We start from the raw sequence: 20,553 nt of genomic DNA, 5'->3' as shown, positions 1-20,553 counted from the left end.
CATAGTTTTAGTCAGAGGACAGAGGAGGGATGGAGTACGTGGGACGGAGGAAAGGATGAGGCCAGGAATGAGTTAGACCAGTGGTTTTCAACCCTTTTCATAAGACCACCATCTGATGGGATACATTTTTGTTGTAGTTGGATAAGATTTGGTCCACTATCCATGCTGTATTGATGTTGGTACAGTAAGAAAGCTAGATGGCTCACGGGCGCTGCTGGCCAATGGAGAGCGACGTCGCTACGTGGCGGCCATCTTACTTCGGGGCAGCATAACATTGTGTCTATGGGGCATGTACTTTTTAAATAACCATAACTTACTTAATTTCAACCGATTTTCAAACGGTTTGGTTTGTTATAAACGTCAGACATTTTTATATGACGTTTTTATATGCTTTTAGACGTTCATATAAAAAAATAATATTGAGCAGATAAGCATCCTGAATCATAGCCACATTGCTAACGTTTGTAATAAACCAACCCGTTTGTAAATCCAGATGTCCTTGACATGAAAAAGGTTGAGCACCACTGACTTATAGTTTTTCAGAAAACTGTTTTTAATCGGCCTCAGGTCTAAATGGGCTATGGACAAATAATGATCATCAGTCCTTCTTCATTTCTTTCGTTGCGTGTCAGTCGATACCCCCCCGCCCGCGTGTTAAAAGTGATGCCTCATTGTTCGTGGCACGTCTCTTGCGTCTGACCAGCAAACCCAGTAAATTGTTTGTGCAGACTAGAGACTCAAAAAACATCTCATCATCTTTCTCATAAGACACTGAGGCTTAAAGCCGAGCTCCCTAGACACGCTTACTGTGTGGAAACACGCTGGCGACGACACACACTGTACTGGCCTCAGCCCATGTGAATTACACCATTCATACCCAAAGAGAATTTAAGCCAACATCTTCACTGGGGATCTTTCAAAGGAGTGGGGGATAATATGAGAACCCTTTCTATTAGACTTTAAAACATTCATCTAACAGAATAGACCAGAAATTATCCCCCCTTTTTTGGGGGCGCAACATAATGTTCTACTACTTCCTATACCGGTAGGACTGTTCTACACGCCACACGTAATATGGACAGTCTGTATCAGTATAACGAACGACATCAGTGGGGAAAAAGTCAGCAGATTACTGGTGAAACTACAGTATACTGAATGTCGACTATTCAGCATTTAATTTCGTTGCTGTCAGGAGGAAACCACCTAACTCCATGTTTGATTATTATTATTATTTTTCATTTCCTGAAAAATTTACATTTTGGATATAGGTGGTTTATTCCCGACAGCAGAGATATACTTTATAAAGACTTCTGGTTTCCTGCCCGTATTGACTAAAACCTTAGAGTATATATTAATAGAGACGGCACCGGATTTCTCCTCCCATCCACAACATTAAGTTGCTCAAAAGCGCATGAGGCACTTCCGGGTAGGAACAGAGTGCATTCTAGGATGTATTGGGCCAAATCGTGAACGCGCTGGCCGCTGATTATCATTGCACGCGTTCACGTATGAAACATAGCGTTCACGTGGCATGGCCCCAATAACAAGAACGTGCGCAATGATAGTCAACGTACCAACGCTGGCTCGAGCTGCAATACCAAATTCGGCCACTATGTCCATTTCACCTCAGGGTTTCCTCCGGGTGCCGTCTCTATTAATATATATACTCTAAGGTATTGACTAAAACAGGGACTCCCAAACATCTCAAATGCCAATGACGACCCCAAATATAATGCCTTCTATGGGCAGTGTTGATTTCGTCCACAAAAAATATGACGAAAAATGTTCCGTCGACTACCTTTTTTCACTGAAGAAAACTAAATGGAAACTATAAATGGAAACTAATCTATAATGACTAAAATTAAATTAAATTATAATGAACTAAAAATATTGACAATTTCGTCAACAAATAAAAACTAGACTAAAATGTTAGGAAGGGACAAGAGAAGGGACAAGAGATCCAGTATAAGTAATTTTACACTTTGCATTGGTTGCATGTTGAAAATAGCAGATCTACAAGCTCACAAAGTGTCGCGCTGCGACGCGTTGTGAGCTTGTAGATCGGCTATTTTCAGCGAGTGTAAAATCAGTCGTTATGACGGCATCAAGGCCCACCAAAATACATTTTAGTCGACTAAATCAATATAGATGTAGTCGACTAAAATCTTATGATATTTAGTCGACTAAAACTAGACTAACACTAAAAACATTCCAGGTGACTAAAATGTGACTGAAACTAAATGAAAACTATTCAAGAGACTAATGACTAAAACTGAAATCAAAATTTGCTGTCAAAACCAACACTGTCTATGGGCCACAGCTCCCACTTTGAAAACCTGGAGACTAAAACAAGCATTTTTACTATCATCACAACAACCAGCAGTCATAACAAGCAGGGGGGGGGGGTCCATAATATCCTTGGGATAGTTGAGTGCAGTATAACAGGAAACATCAGGAACGGACGAGAAGAACTTCTGTTGCTGCTTGATCTCGTCATCGAAATACTACTGATGGACAGAATGGTAAATGGTGCATTTATATAGCGCCTATATCCAAGGCGCTTTACATAGATTGTGCATTACATTCACCCATTCATACACTGATGGCAGCGGAAACCATGCAAGGCACCAACCAGCACATCAGGAGCAATTATGGGTTCAGTGTCTTGCTCAAGGACACTTCGACGCTAACTCTGGGGGAGCCCGGGTTTGAACTGGCAACCTTGCGGTTACCATCCAGCCACTCTACCCCTGAGCCACCGCCGCCCCCGGTGGCCATGATATGAATATGCCCCGTGATACCATCCAGCCACTCTACCCTAGCCTGGCTATTTTTTTTGCTAACGGCTGATTCGGTCTGGCTTATTAGCCAGGCTAACTCTACCCCTGAGCCACCGCCGCCCCCGGTGGCCATGATATGAATATGTCCCGTGATAATAACGCTCATTTGAAAAGGAAGGCATTCAATAGAGCGTCGCAGTTCCGCCCCCTTTCATGACGACGAGCGCCCCGGCCCGGAAGACAATTTCCAATTCATTTTTTCCCAAAGAAGTTTCATAAAGTATTTATTTAACCCATTTCGACCTAAGTTCGATTCTACAAATGCCTTCTAAATCCTGACAGTTTTCTGAAAAACCCATATTTCTATGTCATATCAAGGACGGTCACGTCGTTCAGGGGATCTTAAGTCAATTCCTTCTGTCAGATCAGATTATACTAAGATCCCCTGACCAAGGACCCCCAGAATCATCTGTATTTGACATATCTGAAAATATGTTGTTCCAGGGACCCCCCAGAAGCAAAGATTTGAGTTAAAAACGTTCGCTCTGAAAGAATATATATTCAAAGATTTGCGCCACATTTTCACGATTTTTCAAAAATAGCAGACCTACAAGCTCGTAGCACGGCACTCGGTGCCGCGCTATGAGCTTGTAGATCTGCTATTTTTCAATAGCTAAAGTATAACATAATGCTTTAAACACCAAAAGGGGTTACCGCCCAAAATGGGTTGAAGACCTGTAAAAGCCTCGGTCAAAGCCAACTCGGATCGTGACAACTCAGGACAACAAAACACAATTTGTTGGACCAAACAAATATTTAGAAAAAATAAAAACAGAAAAAAACGTGTTCGGCCCCCAAAAAACGTGTTTGTTGCATCAATCCTCACTTCTTCAGGAAGACATTATAGTATTATATTCATGTGTGCCATAATAAATTATTGTGGCGTTCTGGGCATGAATATTGATGAGAGGGATGTTTTTAATTAGGCTGAAGCAATACACATATGTCTATTCCTTTGTTGCAGTAGGTATAGTGTGACTGGCCAGAACCGCTCCCATGGGGTGAATGTTATTTGTTTCCCATTGCCCAAGACATGTGCTTACCAGAAGCCCTTCCACTCTCATTTTCATCAACAACAACACATTAACACATTATGGCTCATATCCCCTGTTTGGGTCTGGTATTGTGTTTCAGACCAAGTTAGTTTTGACATTTTCAGCATGCTTTGGTGGAGACATTCAGAGTGATATAATGTACAGTACACACAGACATACATCATGACCTCATGTCATCACATGGCTCAACTATTAACACAATAATTGCCCGGGGTTATTTAATCCATTAAATCATAGCGCCCAGCGATTTATAGCAGGGGAACACTTTTACTGACGGACCGGATGTTATCCCGGATGTGGCTGTAGCAGCTAGATGTAGCCAAAACACTCTAGAGCCGATCGACAACAACGGGATGATTACATCTAACGCTACTAGCGACTGGACCGCGGTGGGCCGTCTAACACAGGATCTTTGTTTAGAATTGGACGGAATGATTTAGATCGCGAGTAATTAACGTTTTAAGATTTTCGGTCTCGTCAGGTAAACAGGGGGGGGAACATTTTCGATGACATTCCATATTGATCTGACCTCATCAAACCCTGTACACTCAAGACACGCTCCATATATGGCCAGTATAGAATTCATTCCATATGTTTGATCTGACCCCCCCCCCCCCCCATGCCAAAGCGCCAGCACTCGCCCAGCAGTCTGCTGTCACCCAGGCGGATGCGTGCAAGCGACCTCACCCTTTTGGGTGAGGTCGCCCTGAGGGCTTCTCGCCCTCAGGGCGTCTTACTGGAAAATATATAATACATCTAGGGCTCCATCTTGCACCACCCCTTATCCCTTATCCCTAAACTTATTTGCCATTTTTTACTATTTTAAAACATTTAAAAATAGTTCAACTAGCACTAGCCAATCTACATCGACACGCTGTTGTACTATTTTAAAATGTTTTAAAATAGTAAAAAATGGCAAATAAGTTTAGGAATAAGGGGTAAGGGGTGGCGCAAGATGGAGCCCCTAGTGTAGCACCAAGGATCTCATCACAATGTGACCAAATCGTCTATAAATAAGTTACGCCTATAAATAAAGGTTGAAAAAATAAAATAAAAAGTTAAGTGTATTAAATATTTACCGCATTGTCCCCCGTCTTCCCGGAGAGGATGGCCCTGGCCTTGGCCTTGGTGAGGGGGAAGTATTTGAGATAGGCCTCGTACAGGTGCTTGGAGAGGGCCCTCAGGTCCATGGCCTCCGGATGCATGTTGTCCACGTCAGAGGACAACTCGGCCAGAAGCTTCTCCTTCTCCGCTTGGGGCATACGGCCGAAACGGATGGCTGCGTACGACGTGGGAGAAAGCAAAAAAAAATACAATCTCAAGACTGAACATGTGTAATGATGTTAGGGCTGGGACTTGAACTGATTCATTGAGATGAATACATTACAGAAACAATTAAACAGATCTTTTTTTAATCAAGTCTAAACCTATTGTTGCTGCTGTTCTACATTAACAGCCGACCAGCGTCACAGATTTGATGCATTAACCATTAACCTCTTTGTTTTAATGACATTTTATGAGACCAGGCAGTCATGTTCCTGGAAGATGCTTCTAAACATGTGATTTTGTCCACAATTCCACGCTGTATTGATGTTGGTACCATTAGGAGAGATAACAGGCCAACGTTGACCAAAATATTTTCCTACATTATCTAAATTGTGTAGACTTAACTAGAGTTAAAGATCTAATAAGGGCCCATTTGGTTACCAACTCTCCATCATTTAACTGGGGACCACCTGGAACCCCCTCAAGGACCACTGGTTGAAAACCACTGCATTGAAGCATAATATGTATCTCTTTCAACATTGGCCGGAACAACCATCTATCAGTAGACCACACAGGAAATTTAAATTCCCATCGTGTTTGTTGTTGATGGCATGTACTATTTCCCAGGACGTTTTTTAACATTGATGTCTGTAACATGTGCTGTTTACATTTCTGACTAACGTATTCAATCAATCAATCAATCAATCAATCAATCAATCAACTAATCAATCAAAAAATTCTCCTACTCCACACTTAGGTCTACTATGTGCACATGTTTGAGCATAATAGGTTACATAAAATGTGACAATGCAACACATTATATTAATTTGCCCATACTAATATTAGGGCCAGGGAATGGAACTTAGACAATACATGTCTAAAATTCTCCTACTCCACACTTAGGTCTACTATGTGCACATGTTTGAGCATAATAGGTTACATAAAATGTGACAATGCAACACATTATATTAATTTGCCCATACTAATATTAGGGCCAGGGAATGGAACTTAGACAATACATGTCTAAGTTGAAACACCCACATCCGGAATTCATATTTTTGGTCTGGGCACTATTCCCACTTTCCCCAAACATTTGACTCTTCTGAAGAGCCCAAGAGGATAGGCAGGCAGCAGTCCGTAAGTTTCCTGTTTCATCTGGGTGGGAGGCAAACTCCTACTATACTCTCACAAGACGGAATTCCTGCTTGGTCTAGGGATATTGCGCTTAAAGGGGAAAACCACCCATTTTCAACATTTTACTATGTTATTAATATACCTTAGAGCTGTTGTGTGGAAATAATAAAAAAGTCCCCCCATTCTGTGTTTCCTAGAACTGTAATTATGGAAAAAATCATTAACATGGTGAAACACATCTTGATGACATCATCAAGATGTGTTTCACCATGTTAATGATTTTTTTTCAGACCTCTAGTTCTAGGAAACACAGAATGGGGGGACTTTTTTATTATTTCCACACAACAGCTCTAAGGTATATTAATGACATAGTAAAATGTTGAAAATGAGTGGAATGCCCCTTTAAGAGCAGGGACGTGCAGAGAGTGTTAGAGGGGCAGGGGCTGAAATACCGTAAGAGGGCATTTTTGGACAAAAATCTAGATCTACAGATATATTGTAGATCAGCTATTTTCGGGCGCAACCCAGCACTCTTTAGCTAGTGGAGATGCGACGTACGACATGGAAGGAAAAAAAGCAATTCTCCTATAAAGAAAAATGAAAAATAAATGAAAATGAATGTCCTGAAACCTTTAATTGCCGAATTGCTGATTTGTAAATTAACACAGAGGAAGTATTAGTGGATAAGGTCTCTGTTTAAACAGCTGGTGATATCGGATAGGCCGCCCGTGGGCTGGTGCCAATTCTAGTTGCATAACGCCTGCGTAGCACGTTCCTCCTGTTTGAACAGCGAGCAGTGTGTCAGAACAGTCCAGGTGATCAGTTCAATGACCCCGCGGCGCGCAACGCATGCCTGCCAACATCTGCTGAGTGTTTTGGTCAAACACGGTCAAAGTTGCAACAATAGTTAGTTCTGTAAAAATGCCGGGTCGGATGGATTTGCCTCTGCTTTTGATTTCCCTCCCATTTGGTCACGTGTTTCTATCGCCTGGTTCTGGTCAGACTGACTTAAATACCACATGTACTTTTTTGGGGGGGAAACGTAGCCTGTCTGCTGTACCCTCATCTCAACCCCGGCAAATCCAGCGCTGATTAGACATGATTCATGGCCTGAGGAATGTATTCAGTGTACGATATGTTGTTAAGGCTGGCTGACAGCACTGAGCAGGGACGTGCAGAGTGTGTTAGAGGGGCAGGGGCTGAAATCACGTTAAGAGAGCACTTTTGGATAACAATAGCGAAAATAGCAGATCTACAAGCTCTCCACGCGTCGCAGCGCGACGCGTTGAGAGCTTGTAGATCAGCTATTTTCGGGGCGCAACCCAGCAGCACTCTTTAGCTAGTGGAGATGCAGGTGTAACGACATGGATTTCGAAAACAAATTTGTTCAATGCAAAAATGCTGCGTTCCAAATTCTCCTGAATGCTGCCTTCCGGTAGGCTACATGGCATGGAAAGGAGAGGAGTGGCGTTTTGCATTTCTTTCACCATGTAGTAAATGCTGCATTCGTGGTCTAGTGGAAAGGGCAGTTGTTTTACAGATGGGGTAAAAGGGCAGGGGGCTGAAGCCCCCTTTGATGTCTATGTGTGCACGTCCCTGGCCAATGAGAGTAAATCAGTAAACGATCAGCAGCTGGGCCACGCCCAGCCTACTATACTACCTGTATGATCACACCTTTAGCAAATAAATACAAATGAGCTAGAAGACATTCCCTGGAGGCTATCACACTATGACTGGGCACAGAGCCAGCAACGGTGACACGGCTAGTTTTGAGAAGGCAACACCGGTCCGGTCTATCTTCGCTTATAATATGTCAATGATTGATTAAAAGAAACTCGAAACAAACACGTATAGGTTTGAAAGCGCTGGGTGGAAGTCATGAAATAGAGGCAGAACGATAGGAAACGAAACAAATCAAATCACTAAATATCATAAGATTTTAGTCGACTAAATCTACAGTTTATTTAGTCGACTAAAATGTATTTTGGCGGGCCTCGATGCCATCGTAATGACTGATTTTACACTTGCTGTCGCGATGTAGATCGGCTATTTTCAACATGCAACCATGCAACTCTTGTCCACTAGTCCCTTCCTAACATCTTAGTCTAGTTTTTATCTGTTGACGAAATTGTCAGTGTATTTAGTCTTAGTTTTAGTCATCATAGCTTAGTTTTCATTTAGTTTCCATGTAGTTTTAGTCAGTGATAAAAAGGTAGTCGACGAACATTTTTCTTACCCTAACCCCTCCCCCATTACCATACAACAGCTGTGGGCGAGGCTTAACTTCAGGTGGGTGGAGCTAAGGTGAAAACCAGGTATACTTAATGAACTGGTGGGTGTGGCCACATAAAAACATAATTTTAACACTTTCTGTACACTTTTTTGAAAGAAATCTTCCTCCTGGTATAATCATAGTACCTGATGATCATGTTTTAGGAGGGGGGGGGGGGGGGGGATCACGGCACTACATCTTTAAAGTTATCCACAGACTCATATGAGGTTTTGAGACAGTAGTAAAGCCCTTACCATTATGTGACATGCCAACCATTAGGCATTTCTGGAAGCGACAGTATTGGCATTTGTTCCGAGACTTCTTGTGAATGCGGCAGTGGAGATCACAGTGGTCGTAAACCAACTTTAGCCTGATTGTCCGCCTGAAGAACCCCTAGAAGAAAAAGATAAAATGAAGATAAAAGATAAATAGTAGTGGAGAAGGACAAAAAAGAATCATCAAACAAAATGGCAATTAAATATAATGATCGTTTTTTTGTAAGATAAGATAAGACCTTTATTGCTCCTGCTGGGGATAATTCAGGCGCCAAACACAGCACAGCAGTTAAAAACAGATTACAGAACAATTAAGGGAAAAAAGTACAGTAGACACAGTCCGATGGAGAGTTTCCGACTACCTTTTTCACGGACGAAAACTACATAGACACTAAATGAAAACTAAGCTATGACGACTAAAACTAAGACTAAATAAATGGACAATTTCGTGAACAGATAAAAACTACACTAAAACGTTAGGAAGGGACTAGTGGACAAGAGATCCAGTATAAGTCATTTTGATTTTACACTTGGTTGCATGCTGAAAATAGCCGATCTACAAGCTCACAACGCGGCGCGCTGCGGCGCGTTGTGAGCTTGTAGATCTGCTATTCGATCTGCTATCGGCTATTTTCAGCAAGTGTAAAAACAGTCATTACGACGGCATCAAGGCCCACCAAAATACATTTTAGTCGACTAAATCAACTATAGATTTAGTCGACTAAAATCCTATGATATTTAGTCGACTAAAACTAGACTAACACTAAGACATTCCAGGTGACTGAAATGTGACTAAAACTAAATGAAAACTATTCAAGAGACTATGACTAAAACTGAAATCAAACAGTTCTGCCAAAAAACAACACTGGTTACCACAGAGAGGATTTCGTTTTTCCTTTTGAAACGCGGTCGCGGTCTCCGAGTCTACCAAAAACGTGGAATGGCCCCTGACACACACCATCCAATAAAAGTGGTTTCTTTCAAAATTGATATAATATGAAAAACATAGATCAGGAGACCACGAGTGGAGATAAATGGAATGTTTTGATAGTGTTATATTTGTTCATGACATGTATTATTAGTTAACTATGGGATCGTGCGTTTTTTTGTCTGTCAGTGTATAACTCAAAATCCCCATACATGGGGAAAGCCCCCATATATTGTGCCCAGGTACTCGTGACATCACTATGACATCATCAGGGATGATAGTAAATCATGGGATCATAGTAAATGCAACCTGCTGTCGCAATTAAGCCCATATATGGAGATTCCTGATGTCATCAATATTAGTATATGGATATACAGTATAAAGTATGTCAGAACCTGTTCTGACATTCCATAATATGGAATGTCAGAACAGGTTCTGACATACTATTACTACTATATCAACATATTATGTTGATCCTTCTCCATCCATCCTTCCTCTTCGATGTCTCCCTTTTGACTGACACCCGTCCATTCAAACTCTAGACGGGCCTGCCCCCCTTCTTTGTTTTACAAACAGAACCCTGACGACTATAGCACATTTTGTACATTAACAGTCTTTGATTCCCCGAGAAAAGAAGTTTAGTGACTCAATTAAAGCATGGAGTAATTAGCGTCTATGAATGATCATACGGTAAGATACAGTGGTCATTGTTCTGCTCTCGTCTCAGGGGAGACAAGGGGTCAGCCAAGAAGGCAACCACTTTTATTGTTTTAAAAAACAAAACATTCTGTATTGGGGTGGAGTCTCGACCCTGTTTGACTTCCTCCTTCTTTAAATAACTCGTGATTAAAAATAGGAAAACGAATGCAGATGCTAACCACACAGGCTCTATACTTCGTAGCAACGTGATTGTTATGTGTATAGTATATCCCAGGGAAGTCCTGAAAATTGCCATTTTAACATCATATCATCATAACACCTCTCTCTCTCTCTCTCGCTCTCTCTCTCTCTCTCTCTCTCTCCTCTCTCTCTCTCTCTCTCTCTCTCTCTCTCTCTCCTCCTCCTCTCTCTCTCTCTCATCTCTCTCTCTCTCTCTCTCTCTCTCTCTCTCTCTCTCCTCTCTCTCTCTCTCTCTCTCTCTCTCTCTCTCTCTCTCTCTCTCTCTCTCTCTCTCTCTCTCTCTCTCTCTCTCTCTCTCTCTCTCTCTCTCTCTCTCTCTCTCTCTCTCTCTCTCTCTCTCTCTCTCTCTCTCTGAGCTCTCTCTCTCTGAGCTCTCTCTGAGCTCTCTCTCTCTGAGCTCTCTCTCTCTCTGAGCTCTCTCTCTCTGAGCTCTCTCTCTCTGAGCTCTCTCTCTCTGAGCTCTCTCTCTCTCTCTCTCTCTCTGAGCTCTCTCTCTGAGCTCTCTGAGCTCTCTCTCTCTCTCTCTCTCTCTCTCTCTGAGCTTGTATATCTGCTATTTTTGAACGGCCAACACTAAAAAATCACTTTCCCGGTATACTGGTTAACTTGTGGGTTGAAAAGCTCAAAGAACAGCATGGGCGATACTTAAAGGAGAATTACAGATAAATCATTTTCTTACCTTTAACTAAGGGATAATGTGTGAGGTGATCAGTGTGCTTATTCCACAACTATAACTACTTATGAACAAATGTATCAATTTGTCATTAAATCTTCATTTCAAATAGATTTCATGAGGCGACTAAAGCATCCGCTTCCGTAACAACGTAGACAGAAGCAGACCAGTGGCCTGTTATTGAGAATGAACACACCAGAGCCATCGAGGGAGAGTTACGACATCTCCGTTCACTTCATGGGGCTTCAGTCCAATGGCAGCTCTTCTACATAGACTTCTATTGGCGAAGAGTGACAAAGTCCTGGACCGGAAGTTGGCAGAATGCACTGGACTCAGGGCAACAGCCCAGCTTTAATGATCTTAAATCCCTTTATTTTAGTTCGTTTTTTAGTAATAGTACAACAAACATTACAGAAACCTTATTGTTACTGTACAATACTTTGAAACAGTTGTCATGTTGCACACATGTGCCTAAAATTGCTGATATTTGCACCACCCTTGTTGAAAACAATGTATTTCAAACTCCAGCTTGTCACTCTCTTTTTGCCCCCTCAATGACACAACTCTCCTTCAGTGGCTCTGTAACACACTGCCTTGACGGACCAATCACAGTATTCAATGGCTCTGTAACACACTGCCTTGACGGACCAATCACAGTATTCAGTGGCTCTGTAACACACTGCCTTGACGGACCAATCACAGTATTCAATGGCTCTGTAACACACTGCCTTGACGGACCAATCACAGTATTCAATGGCTCTGTAACACACTGCCTTGACGGACCAATCACAGTATTCAGTGGCTCTGTAACACACTGCCTTGACGGACCAATCACAGTATTCAGTGGCTCTGTAACACACTGCCTTGACGGACCAATCACAGTATTCAATGGCTCTGTAACACACTGCCTTGACGGACCAATCACAGTATTCAGTGGCTCTGTAACACACTGCCTTGACGGACCAATCACAGTATTCAATGGCTCTGTAACACACTGCCTTGACGGACCAATCACAGTATTCAATGGCTCTGTAACACACTGCCTTGACGGACCAATCACAGTATTCAACAAAGCTGCCATAATTCATCAGTGGTGAAAGAAGTATTCAGATAGCGTACTTCTTTTACTGTTTTTAAGTAAAAATCTTGTATTCAAAATGTTACTACTTGAGTATAAGTACAAAAGTATTGGCATCAACATATACTTACAGTAAAATAGTAAAAGTACTAATTTGTATGATATGATTGAAAATCAGAATTACAGATGATATGATTGAAAATCATATCATATAATATAACCAGTGTTAGCTTAACTTGCCCAACACTATTCGTTTTAGTTATTCATTTACCATATAAGGAGTTATTTGCCACAGAAATGTGCATCAGGGAATAAACTTAGTTTTTGTTACATACTAATACTGAAACTGCTAACCAGCTACCACATAGTAACACTGCTCAAAACAGAGCTTAAAAAGTGCTAACCTGATCATGTTTCTGTATTGTTTCAAAGAAAATTTGAAATGTATACCACAACATTTTTGCCCACATACAGTCATATACACTCCAGACAGACAGTCATACGGTATGTGGAGTGGCTGGCTGTATGTCTACACCTGTGGCTTGTGGTTAGAGAAACATGCTTCAAAGAAGATGAAATCTTCACATTTCTCTCCATGCAGTATTAAAGAATTTATTCCACCAGTAGGTGGGTTTATGGCAAGTCAAAAGACCAGTTCAGAGGGACGGAGACGACTGGGCTTGATCAGGGATGTGCAGAGAGTGTTAGAGAGGCAGGGGCTGAAATCCCGTAAGAGGGCACTTTTGGACAAAAATAGCGAAAATAGCTGATCTACAAGCTCACAACGCGTCGCGCTGCGACGCGTTGAGAGCTTGTAGATCAGCTATTTTCGGGGCGCAACCCAGCACTCTTTAGCTATTGGAGATGCGGTGTGTAACGACATAGATTTCTAAACAATTTTGTTCAACGCAAAATACTGTGTTCAAGTTCAGGAGACTTCAGAAAAAAAGCAATTCTCCTGAATGCTTATGCCTTCCGGTATGTCATGGAAAGGAGTGGCATTTTGCATTTCTTTCACCATGTAGTAAAAAGTAAACGCTGCATTTGTGGTCTGGAAAGCGCAGTTGTTTTACAGACAGGGTAAAAGGGCAGGGGCTGAAGCCCCCTTTCATGTCTATGTGTGCACGTCCCTGGGCTTGATCACGCTCTGTCTGCCCTTTGATGAACTTTCTGGAAATGACACCATTGTAGAATGTGCCCTTCATACATTTACACTTTGATAGCACTTGAGTCACTGTTCTTTTGCCACTATTGTTCAAATTGAGTAAACATGAATATTGCAATATTCCGTTATTGTGTGTCTCTCAAATAGCTGATTTCTTGTGCCAACCAAAAACTAGGCTAACTAACGACTAATTCCTCTATGGCACTGTTTCACAAACAGTGGGTCGGAACCCATTTGTGGGTCACGGACTAATTTTTATGGGTCACAACTCGAGTTAACATCCCAGTTTTCTAAAGATTTCAAAAGATTATTTTTTAAATAAAAAAATACATATTTTTTAAAACAAACAAACAAACAAATCTAAGAAATTCCATGAATAAAACATAATAAAAATTAAATTAAGAAGTAGTGAAAAGATAGCCGATCTACAAGCTCGCAAGGTGGGTTGTGAGCTTGTAAAGCTGCTATTTTCACCATAGCAGACAGACAGACAGGCAGGCAGGCAGGCAGGCAGGCAGGCAGGCAGACAGACAGACAGACAGACAGACAGACAGACAGACAGACGCACACGCACACACACACACACACACACACACACACACATATATAGGTTACATGACCATATATTATTTAAAAGGATAAACATATATTATGTTATAATTTGTTAAAAGGATAAAACACAAAATCACGTATAAGAGGAACCTGTTACATCTCAACTAATCGATGGTTAGGTCCAGCTGTTATTTATAGCCAGCTCTTTGTGGAGGAATTGCAGTTATAACAAATGAAGCTAAAACCGGCTTAAGGGGACACTTCAGATCATATTTTAATGATGTTTGGGAGACAAGAAACACTTTCCTGGGGGTTTTACGTGGGTAATATGTGTTTTTAGATAGTTTAGTATTTCAAAGTGTCCATGGGCTCCATCATGTCATGGACACTGGGCTCACTTCCTTCCTGGACTACAATTCCCACAATGTTGCTCCTCCTTGTGGATAGGGGGAGGGCGGTCTGAGACAACATGTAGTCCAGGAAGTAAGTGAGCCCAGTGTCCATGACGTCATGGAGCCCATTCAGTATTTTAGCTGTGACGTGAGCGCCCCCTCCTGAGATACTTCCGGGTCCTACTTTTGTGTCGCTTTTGTGTCCCCATAAAGTTATACTGTGACGCTCCGTCAGACTAAATCTGAGACGAAAACAACCACGAAAGTCTAATTTTACCGCTTTCCTCGCAACAACAAAGCTGCGCTGCTCTCCCAAATCTGGCTGTGACAGGCCGTCTGCCCCACACGGAATACTATCGCCATTTTATTTCATTGTGTCAACTAAATCCTCATTAATGCAAACTAGATTCAACATACTCAAGCCTGCAAACATTCTAAATATGCCCCCGAAATATTTTACTGAGCAAATGGACTGTTACCACCTTCAATAATAATGATAATAATAGTCTTTATTGTCTCCACATCATATATTTTTTTTGTCATGGACAAATTGTACAAAACATTAATAATTCTACTCGAGTTGGAAGCATTAAGACCCATTTTAACCCTCAATGGCTTCATTTCTGATAAATAACGTCATTGTAAAAAGATTCACGCATTTAGATATTCTATTTACAATGAGATGCGGACGGGAGCTGGTGCCACTTGGACCCGGACGTAACGTAGCACTACAAACTGACGTCAGACTTAAATACTGAATACATCCACACCAAGCTAGACAGGAACACCCACAAATGTCACATCCGGTTTTAGCCCGGGGTAAACAAAATGGTCTTCCCCATAGAGTTATAATAGCGTACGATCCTTTGGGGATCACTTTCAGAACGATTTGTTGGATGATAGAAATATTGACAGCCAAGAAAAATCCATCACAAGGACATCTGGAACACTCGCCCTCGGAAAGTTGACTTATTATTACGTATACGAGACGATTTAGCCATAGTTCACATGGCGCTCGTCTGTCATGGCGGAACTTCAACCTGTTTTATGCACTTTTCCCATTTAGAACATTAACGTCTACATACATGTTCAGATTTCAAATATAAAGTGCTCGCCCCAGAGCCACGGATGTTACAATCCTCCTCGGGTGGGTAGAAGTACCCGTATCTTCCGCATTGTTCAATAAAAAGCGTTTTAATCCGATCGGTGGCCATTTTATCAGTTATAATACACCAACCGATAGGGGCGCATAGTTGAAAGCACATGGCCAAAAACGGATTAAACATTGCTTTTTATTGAACAATACGGAAGATACCGGTACTTATTCCCACCCTAGCAGAATTGTAACATCCATGGCCCTGGGGTGAGCACTTTATATTTGTAATCTGAACATTTGTGTAGGCGTAAGACGCCGTAAGGACTGTAAATGGAGAATGTGCGTAACACACAGACACAGTCCAGGCCAACCATGAGCTCACAGCGCGTTGCGACCTACGGTTGCGACGCGTTGTGAGTTTGTAGATTTTTGGTTTATGCTGGGGACCTGGGGTTCAAGTGGTTTATAGTCAGAGTATCCTTATCTCTTTATACTTTATTGCATGCGTCAAGTTGCACAAGCATAACCACCACTGAAATCGGACATCAATCTCCCTCTCCCTCCATGTTACAAAACATTGTGTTACTCGTAGAGACACTATAGATCTGATCACTTAAACTTAACGTAATATCAAAAACCAACAGCCATTAAGTCATCAATAATGTTTATAGAACACATTGTAGTGAATTCTAAATAGTTTAGAGACAGTTGGAACTTGGCACGGAGCCATCGTTGTGCGGTCGAAACGAATGGTGTCGGTAGCCTACTTGGAATTCACTAAAACATGTTCTATAAACATCATTGATGAATGAATGGCTTTTTAAAATGTATATATTATGATAAGTTTCAGTGATCATGTCCATGCAGTCAAGGAAAACATTCCAATCGGCCTCTAGCTTGTTTCATTTTCTAAAGTAGCGTTCCTTGTCGAGTGGCAACAAGGATCTGTGCCTGTGATCTGGCAAGCCATGACGCCTACTTTTAAATTAGTAGTATTTAAAGCATCTGCGTTTGAAAACCCAACACGCCACTGTTTATTCCGGTTGGGAGAACTCTGAACTTTCCCCCGGCTCCACCCCCCAGCTATATTGACGCCCCTGTTGACAAAAGTTGGTGTCGGTGTATAGACACTTTGAAATATACTGAAATATCTAAAAACACATATTACCCACGTAAAAACCCCAGGAAAGTGTTTCTTGTCTCCCAAACATAATTCAAATAAGATCTGGTTGCTAGAGGGGTGAAGTGGCCCTTTTAAGGTTTGCACGTAACCCATTCCCCCATAAATGCAGCAGAGAGTGTATTAAAAACGAGTTATTTCCCATAACTCTGCGGTCTGTCCTACCTTACAACCCTCGCAGGCGTGGACGCCATAGTGGAATCCTGAAGCTTTGTCGCCACACACGCGGCACTCGATGTTCAGCGAGGTGGACGGCGATGACTCGTCATGGACCCTGGAGGACGAGGGGCTGTCGGAGTACTGCGGGGGAGACTCTGGCTCCAGCTTGATGCAACCTACTGGAGCAGAGAGACATTCTGATACAACCTACTGGAGCAGAGAGACATTCTGATACAACCTACTGGAACACAAAGACATTCTGATACAACCTACTGGAGCAGAGAGACATTCTGATACAACCTACTGGAACACAAAGACATTCTGATACAACCTACTGGAACACAGAGACATTCTGATACAACCTACTGGAACACAGAGACATTCTGATACAACTACTGGAACACAGAGACATTCTGATACAACCTACTGGAGCATAGAGACATTCTGATACAACCTACTGGAACACAGAGACATTCTGATACAACCTACTGGAACACAAAGACATTCTGATACAACCTACTGGAACACAAAGACATTCTGATACAACCTACTGGAACACAAAGACATTCTGATACAACCTACTGGAACAGAAAGACATTCTGATACAACCTACTGGAACACAAAGACATTCTGATACAACCTACTGGAGCAGAGAGACATTCTGATACAACCTACTGGAACAGAGAGACATTCTGATACAACCTACTGGAGCAGAGAGACATTCTGATACAACCTACTGGAACACAGAGACATTCTGATACAACCTACTGGAACAGAGAGACATTCTGATACAACCTACTGGAACACAGAGACATTCTGATACAACCTACTGGAGCAGAGAGACATTCTGATACAACCTACTGGAACAGAGAGACATTCTGATACAACCTACTGGAGCAGAGAGACATTCTGATACAACCTACTGGAACAGAGAGACATTCTGATACAACCTACTGGAACACAAAGACATTCTGATACAACCTACTGGAGCATAGAGACATTCTGATACAACCTACTGGAACACAGAGACATTCTGATACAACCTACTGGAACACAGAGACATTCTGATACAACCTACTGGAACACAGAGACATTCTGATACAACCTACTGGAACACAGAGACATTCTGATACAACCTACTGGAACACAAAGACATTCTGATACAACCTACTGGAGCAGAGAGACATTCTGATGCAACCTACTGGAACACAAAGACATTCTGGAACCTTCCAAGATAGAAACCAATTTTTGAGTTTTTACCTTCCAAGACAGAAAACCAATTTTTGAGTTTTTACCTTCCAAGACAAACTAATATTTTGCGTTTTTACCTTCCAAGACAGAAACCACATTTTGTGAGTTGTTGTTTATATAGCAAGATATATTTTTGTAATTTTTTTATTAAAAAAAGAAGTAAAAAGACGATTTTCAGAAAACTTTTCTACGATTTAGAAGCCGTTTCTAGAATCGGCCTCAGTTCTAAATAAGCACGGAGCCGAAGCGATGTTTGCCTATTATATGAAATGATGTACAGTCAACAAAGACTTCATTATTCATGCAAGTATAACAACTAGAAAGAATACAAACAAAGCAGACAGAAGTAAAAAAGAAAAAAAAAGAAAAAATGTCCTTGACCGAAAAAAAAGAAAGTTGTTTAGGCTATGTAGGATATGGCCAAAGCCGTAAATAGACATTGAGATAGGAGATGACAGATCAACATTCCAAATCCCTGAACCTTCTCACTTCCACTTTTATACTCCCTCTGCTGTGTCGGGTTTCAATCAGAGTTTCTTTTCAAGACTAAGTATACAGTATATGCTCATCTCATAGCGCCCGTTGGAGGCGGTTGTTACAAATATGTACTGTGTGTATGTTTATTGGGTCTACTCATTTAAAAGCTCAACAGTATTGGGATCAAAAATGTACTTAAAAGTACCAAAAGTAAAAGTACTCATTATGCAGAATGTCTCGTTTCAAATCTTGTAAAACAAAATAGCAGATCTACAAGATCTACAAGCTCACAATGCGTCGCATTGCTTGTAGCTCGGCTATGTAAAAGTAAAATATTGAATTGCCTCTGATATGTAGTGGAGTAGAAGTAAAAGTACTGGAAATTGGAAATACTCAAGTAAAGTACAAACACCCTCAAATTGTACTCAAGTACAATTACTTAAGTATGTACTTAGTTACTTTCCACCACTGCAAAAAAAGACACACACACACACAAAAAAAGCAGAACATAAGAAGCCCAGAACTCACTGTGACTTTCCGTGTGCATCCTGTAGCTGTGATGTTGTTGTGTGTGCAGCGCGCTGCCGTAGTCCATGTTGGTCAGGTGGTCTTCGCTCAGCGGGGGGCTCAGATCGTAGGCCGTGCCGCCGCAGCAGCCTCCTCCGCCGCCGCCTCCGGACATGGACGACGAGAGCATGGTGGAGGGCGAGGAGAGCGAGGAGGAGTGGAGGGAGGAGGAGGAGGAGGAGGAGAGGACGGCGTAGTCCAGGGTGGAGTAACAGCAGTTACCGTTGGGCTTCATGTCGATGTCGTCTTCGTCCTCCTGCTGCTGCTGCAGCTCCGACAGGTCCACCGCACTCAGACTGAAGCCCACGGGCCAGGGGCTGAGGAGCTGCTGGGTGTCCACCATGTCTGATACTACAGACACACGCACACACCACACACGCGCACGCACACACGCATGCACGCACGCACGCACACAGGAGGGGAGACAAGAGGGAGGAGGAGGAGGAGGGATGCACCCGTTTTACTAGACAGCTGATGCAATATCCGACCACAAAAGATTGGGATGTGACCTTCTAGGAAAAACACAACATGTAAAAACGCACGCAACCCTCCAGGTACTAGACAGACAGACAGACAGACAGACAGACAGAGGTTTACTTGTCCATGGCCATGTGGTGATAACAGAAAATGTGAAGAAAAAATAATAATGCTGCACACATGTGCAGTTGATGCGCAACACACACACACACGCGCCAATGCACAAATATACAGTATGCACACACCATCAAACAGACACACACACACACACACACACACACACACACACACACACACACACACACACACACACACACACACACACACACACACACACACACACACACACACACACACACACACACACACACACACACACACACACACACACACACACACACACACACACACACACACACACACACACACGCCGCCGCTGCATGTGCCTTTGAGCAGTCTGTCCGTTATCTAGTAAACAAGAAGAAAAGACAGACTGTCACGAGGAGTACACGCTGAACTCTGGCCCTGACCCCCCGTCTGCTCTGCTCAAAACACCCTCTTCTCTTCCCCTCATGTTTGGGTGGCTCGCAAATTGCCCAACCCCAAGCACACACACAGAGAGACAACAAGAGTTTGAGGCCAAGTTCGGAACGGGTCATTCAGTGCTATAGTTGGGGCGGCTGTGGCTCAGGAGGTAGAGCAGGTCGTCCAATGATCCCTGGGTCGGCGGTTTGAATCCCGTCTCCTCCTCCTGTCCACATGTCGAAGTGTCCTTGGGCAAGACACTGAACCCTACATTGCCTCCAATGAGTCGGT

General features: G+C 42.3%; 1 protein-coding gene across 2 annotated transcripts in view; it reads right to left on the bottom strand.

Annotated features, from left to right (window-relative positions):
- Positions 1 to 20,553, bottom strand: part of pparg (peroxisome proliferator-activated receptor gamma) — a 61,412-nt gene that overhangs the window by 9,238 nt on the left and 31,621 nt on the right. The window contains exons 2-5 of one of the 2 annotated variants that reach the window (XM_079510451.1): positions 19,222 to 19,611; positions 16,972 to 17,144; positions 8,822 to 8,960; positions 4,975 to 5,174 (exon numbers count right to left, since the gene is read on the bottom strand). In XM_079510451.1, coding sequence (XP_079366577.1) covers positions 4,975 to 5,174; positions 8,822 to 8,960; positions 16,972 to 17,144; positions 19,222 to 19,603 — 894 coding nt within the window. In that variant the 5' untranslated portion in view covers positions 19,604 to 19,611. The remainder of the gene's footprint in view (positions 1 to 4,974; positions 5,175 to 8,821; positions 8,961 to 16,971; positions 17,145 to 19,221; positions 19,612 to 20,553) is intronic. The other variant, XM_079510452.1, reaches the window with a different exon arrangement.

The sequence above is a fragment of the Electrona antarctica genome, assembly GCF_951216825.1.
Source record: "Electrona antarctica genome assembly, chromosome: 9".
Lineage (NCBI taxonomy): Eukaryota > Metazoa > Chordata > Actinopteri > Myctophiformes > Myctophidae > Electrona > Electrona antarctica.
Note: the sequence above shows the minus strand (reverse complement) of the source record. Positions and strands in the feature narration are given on the sequence as shown.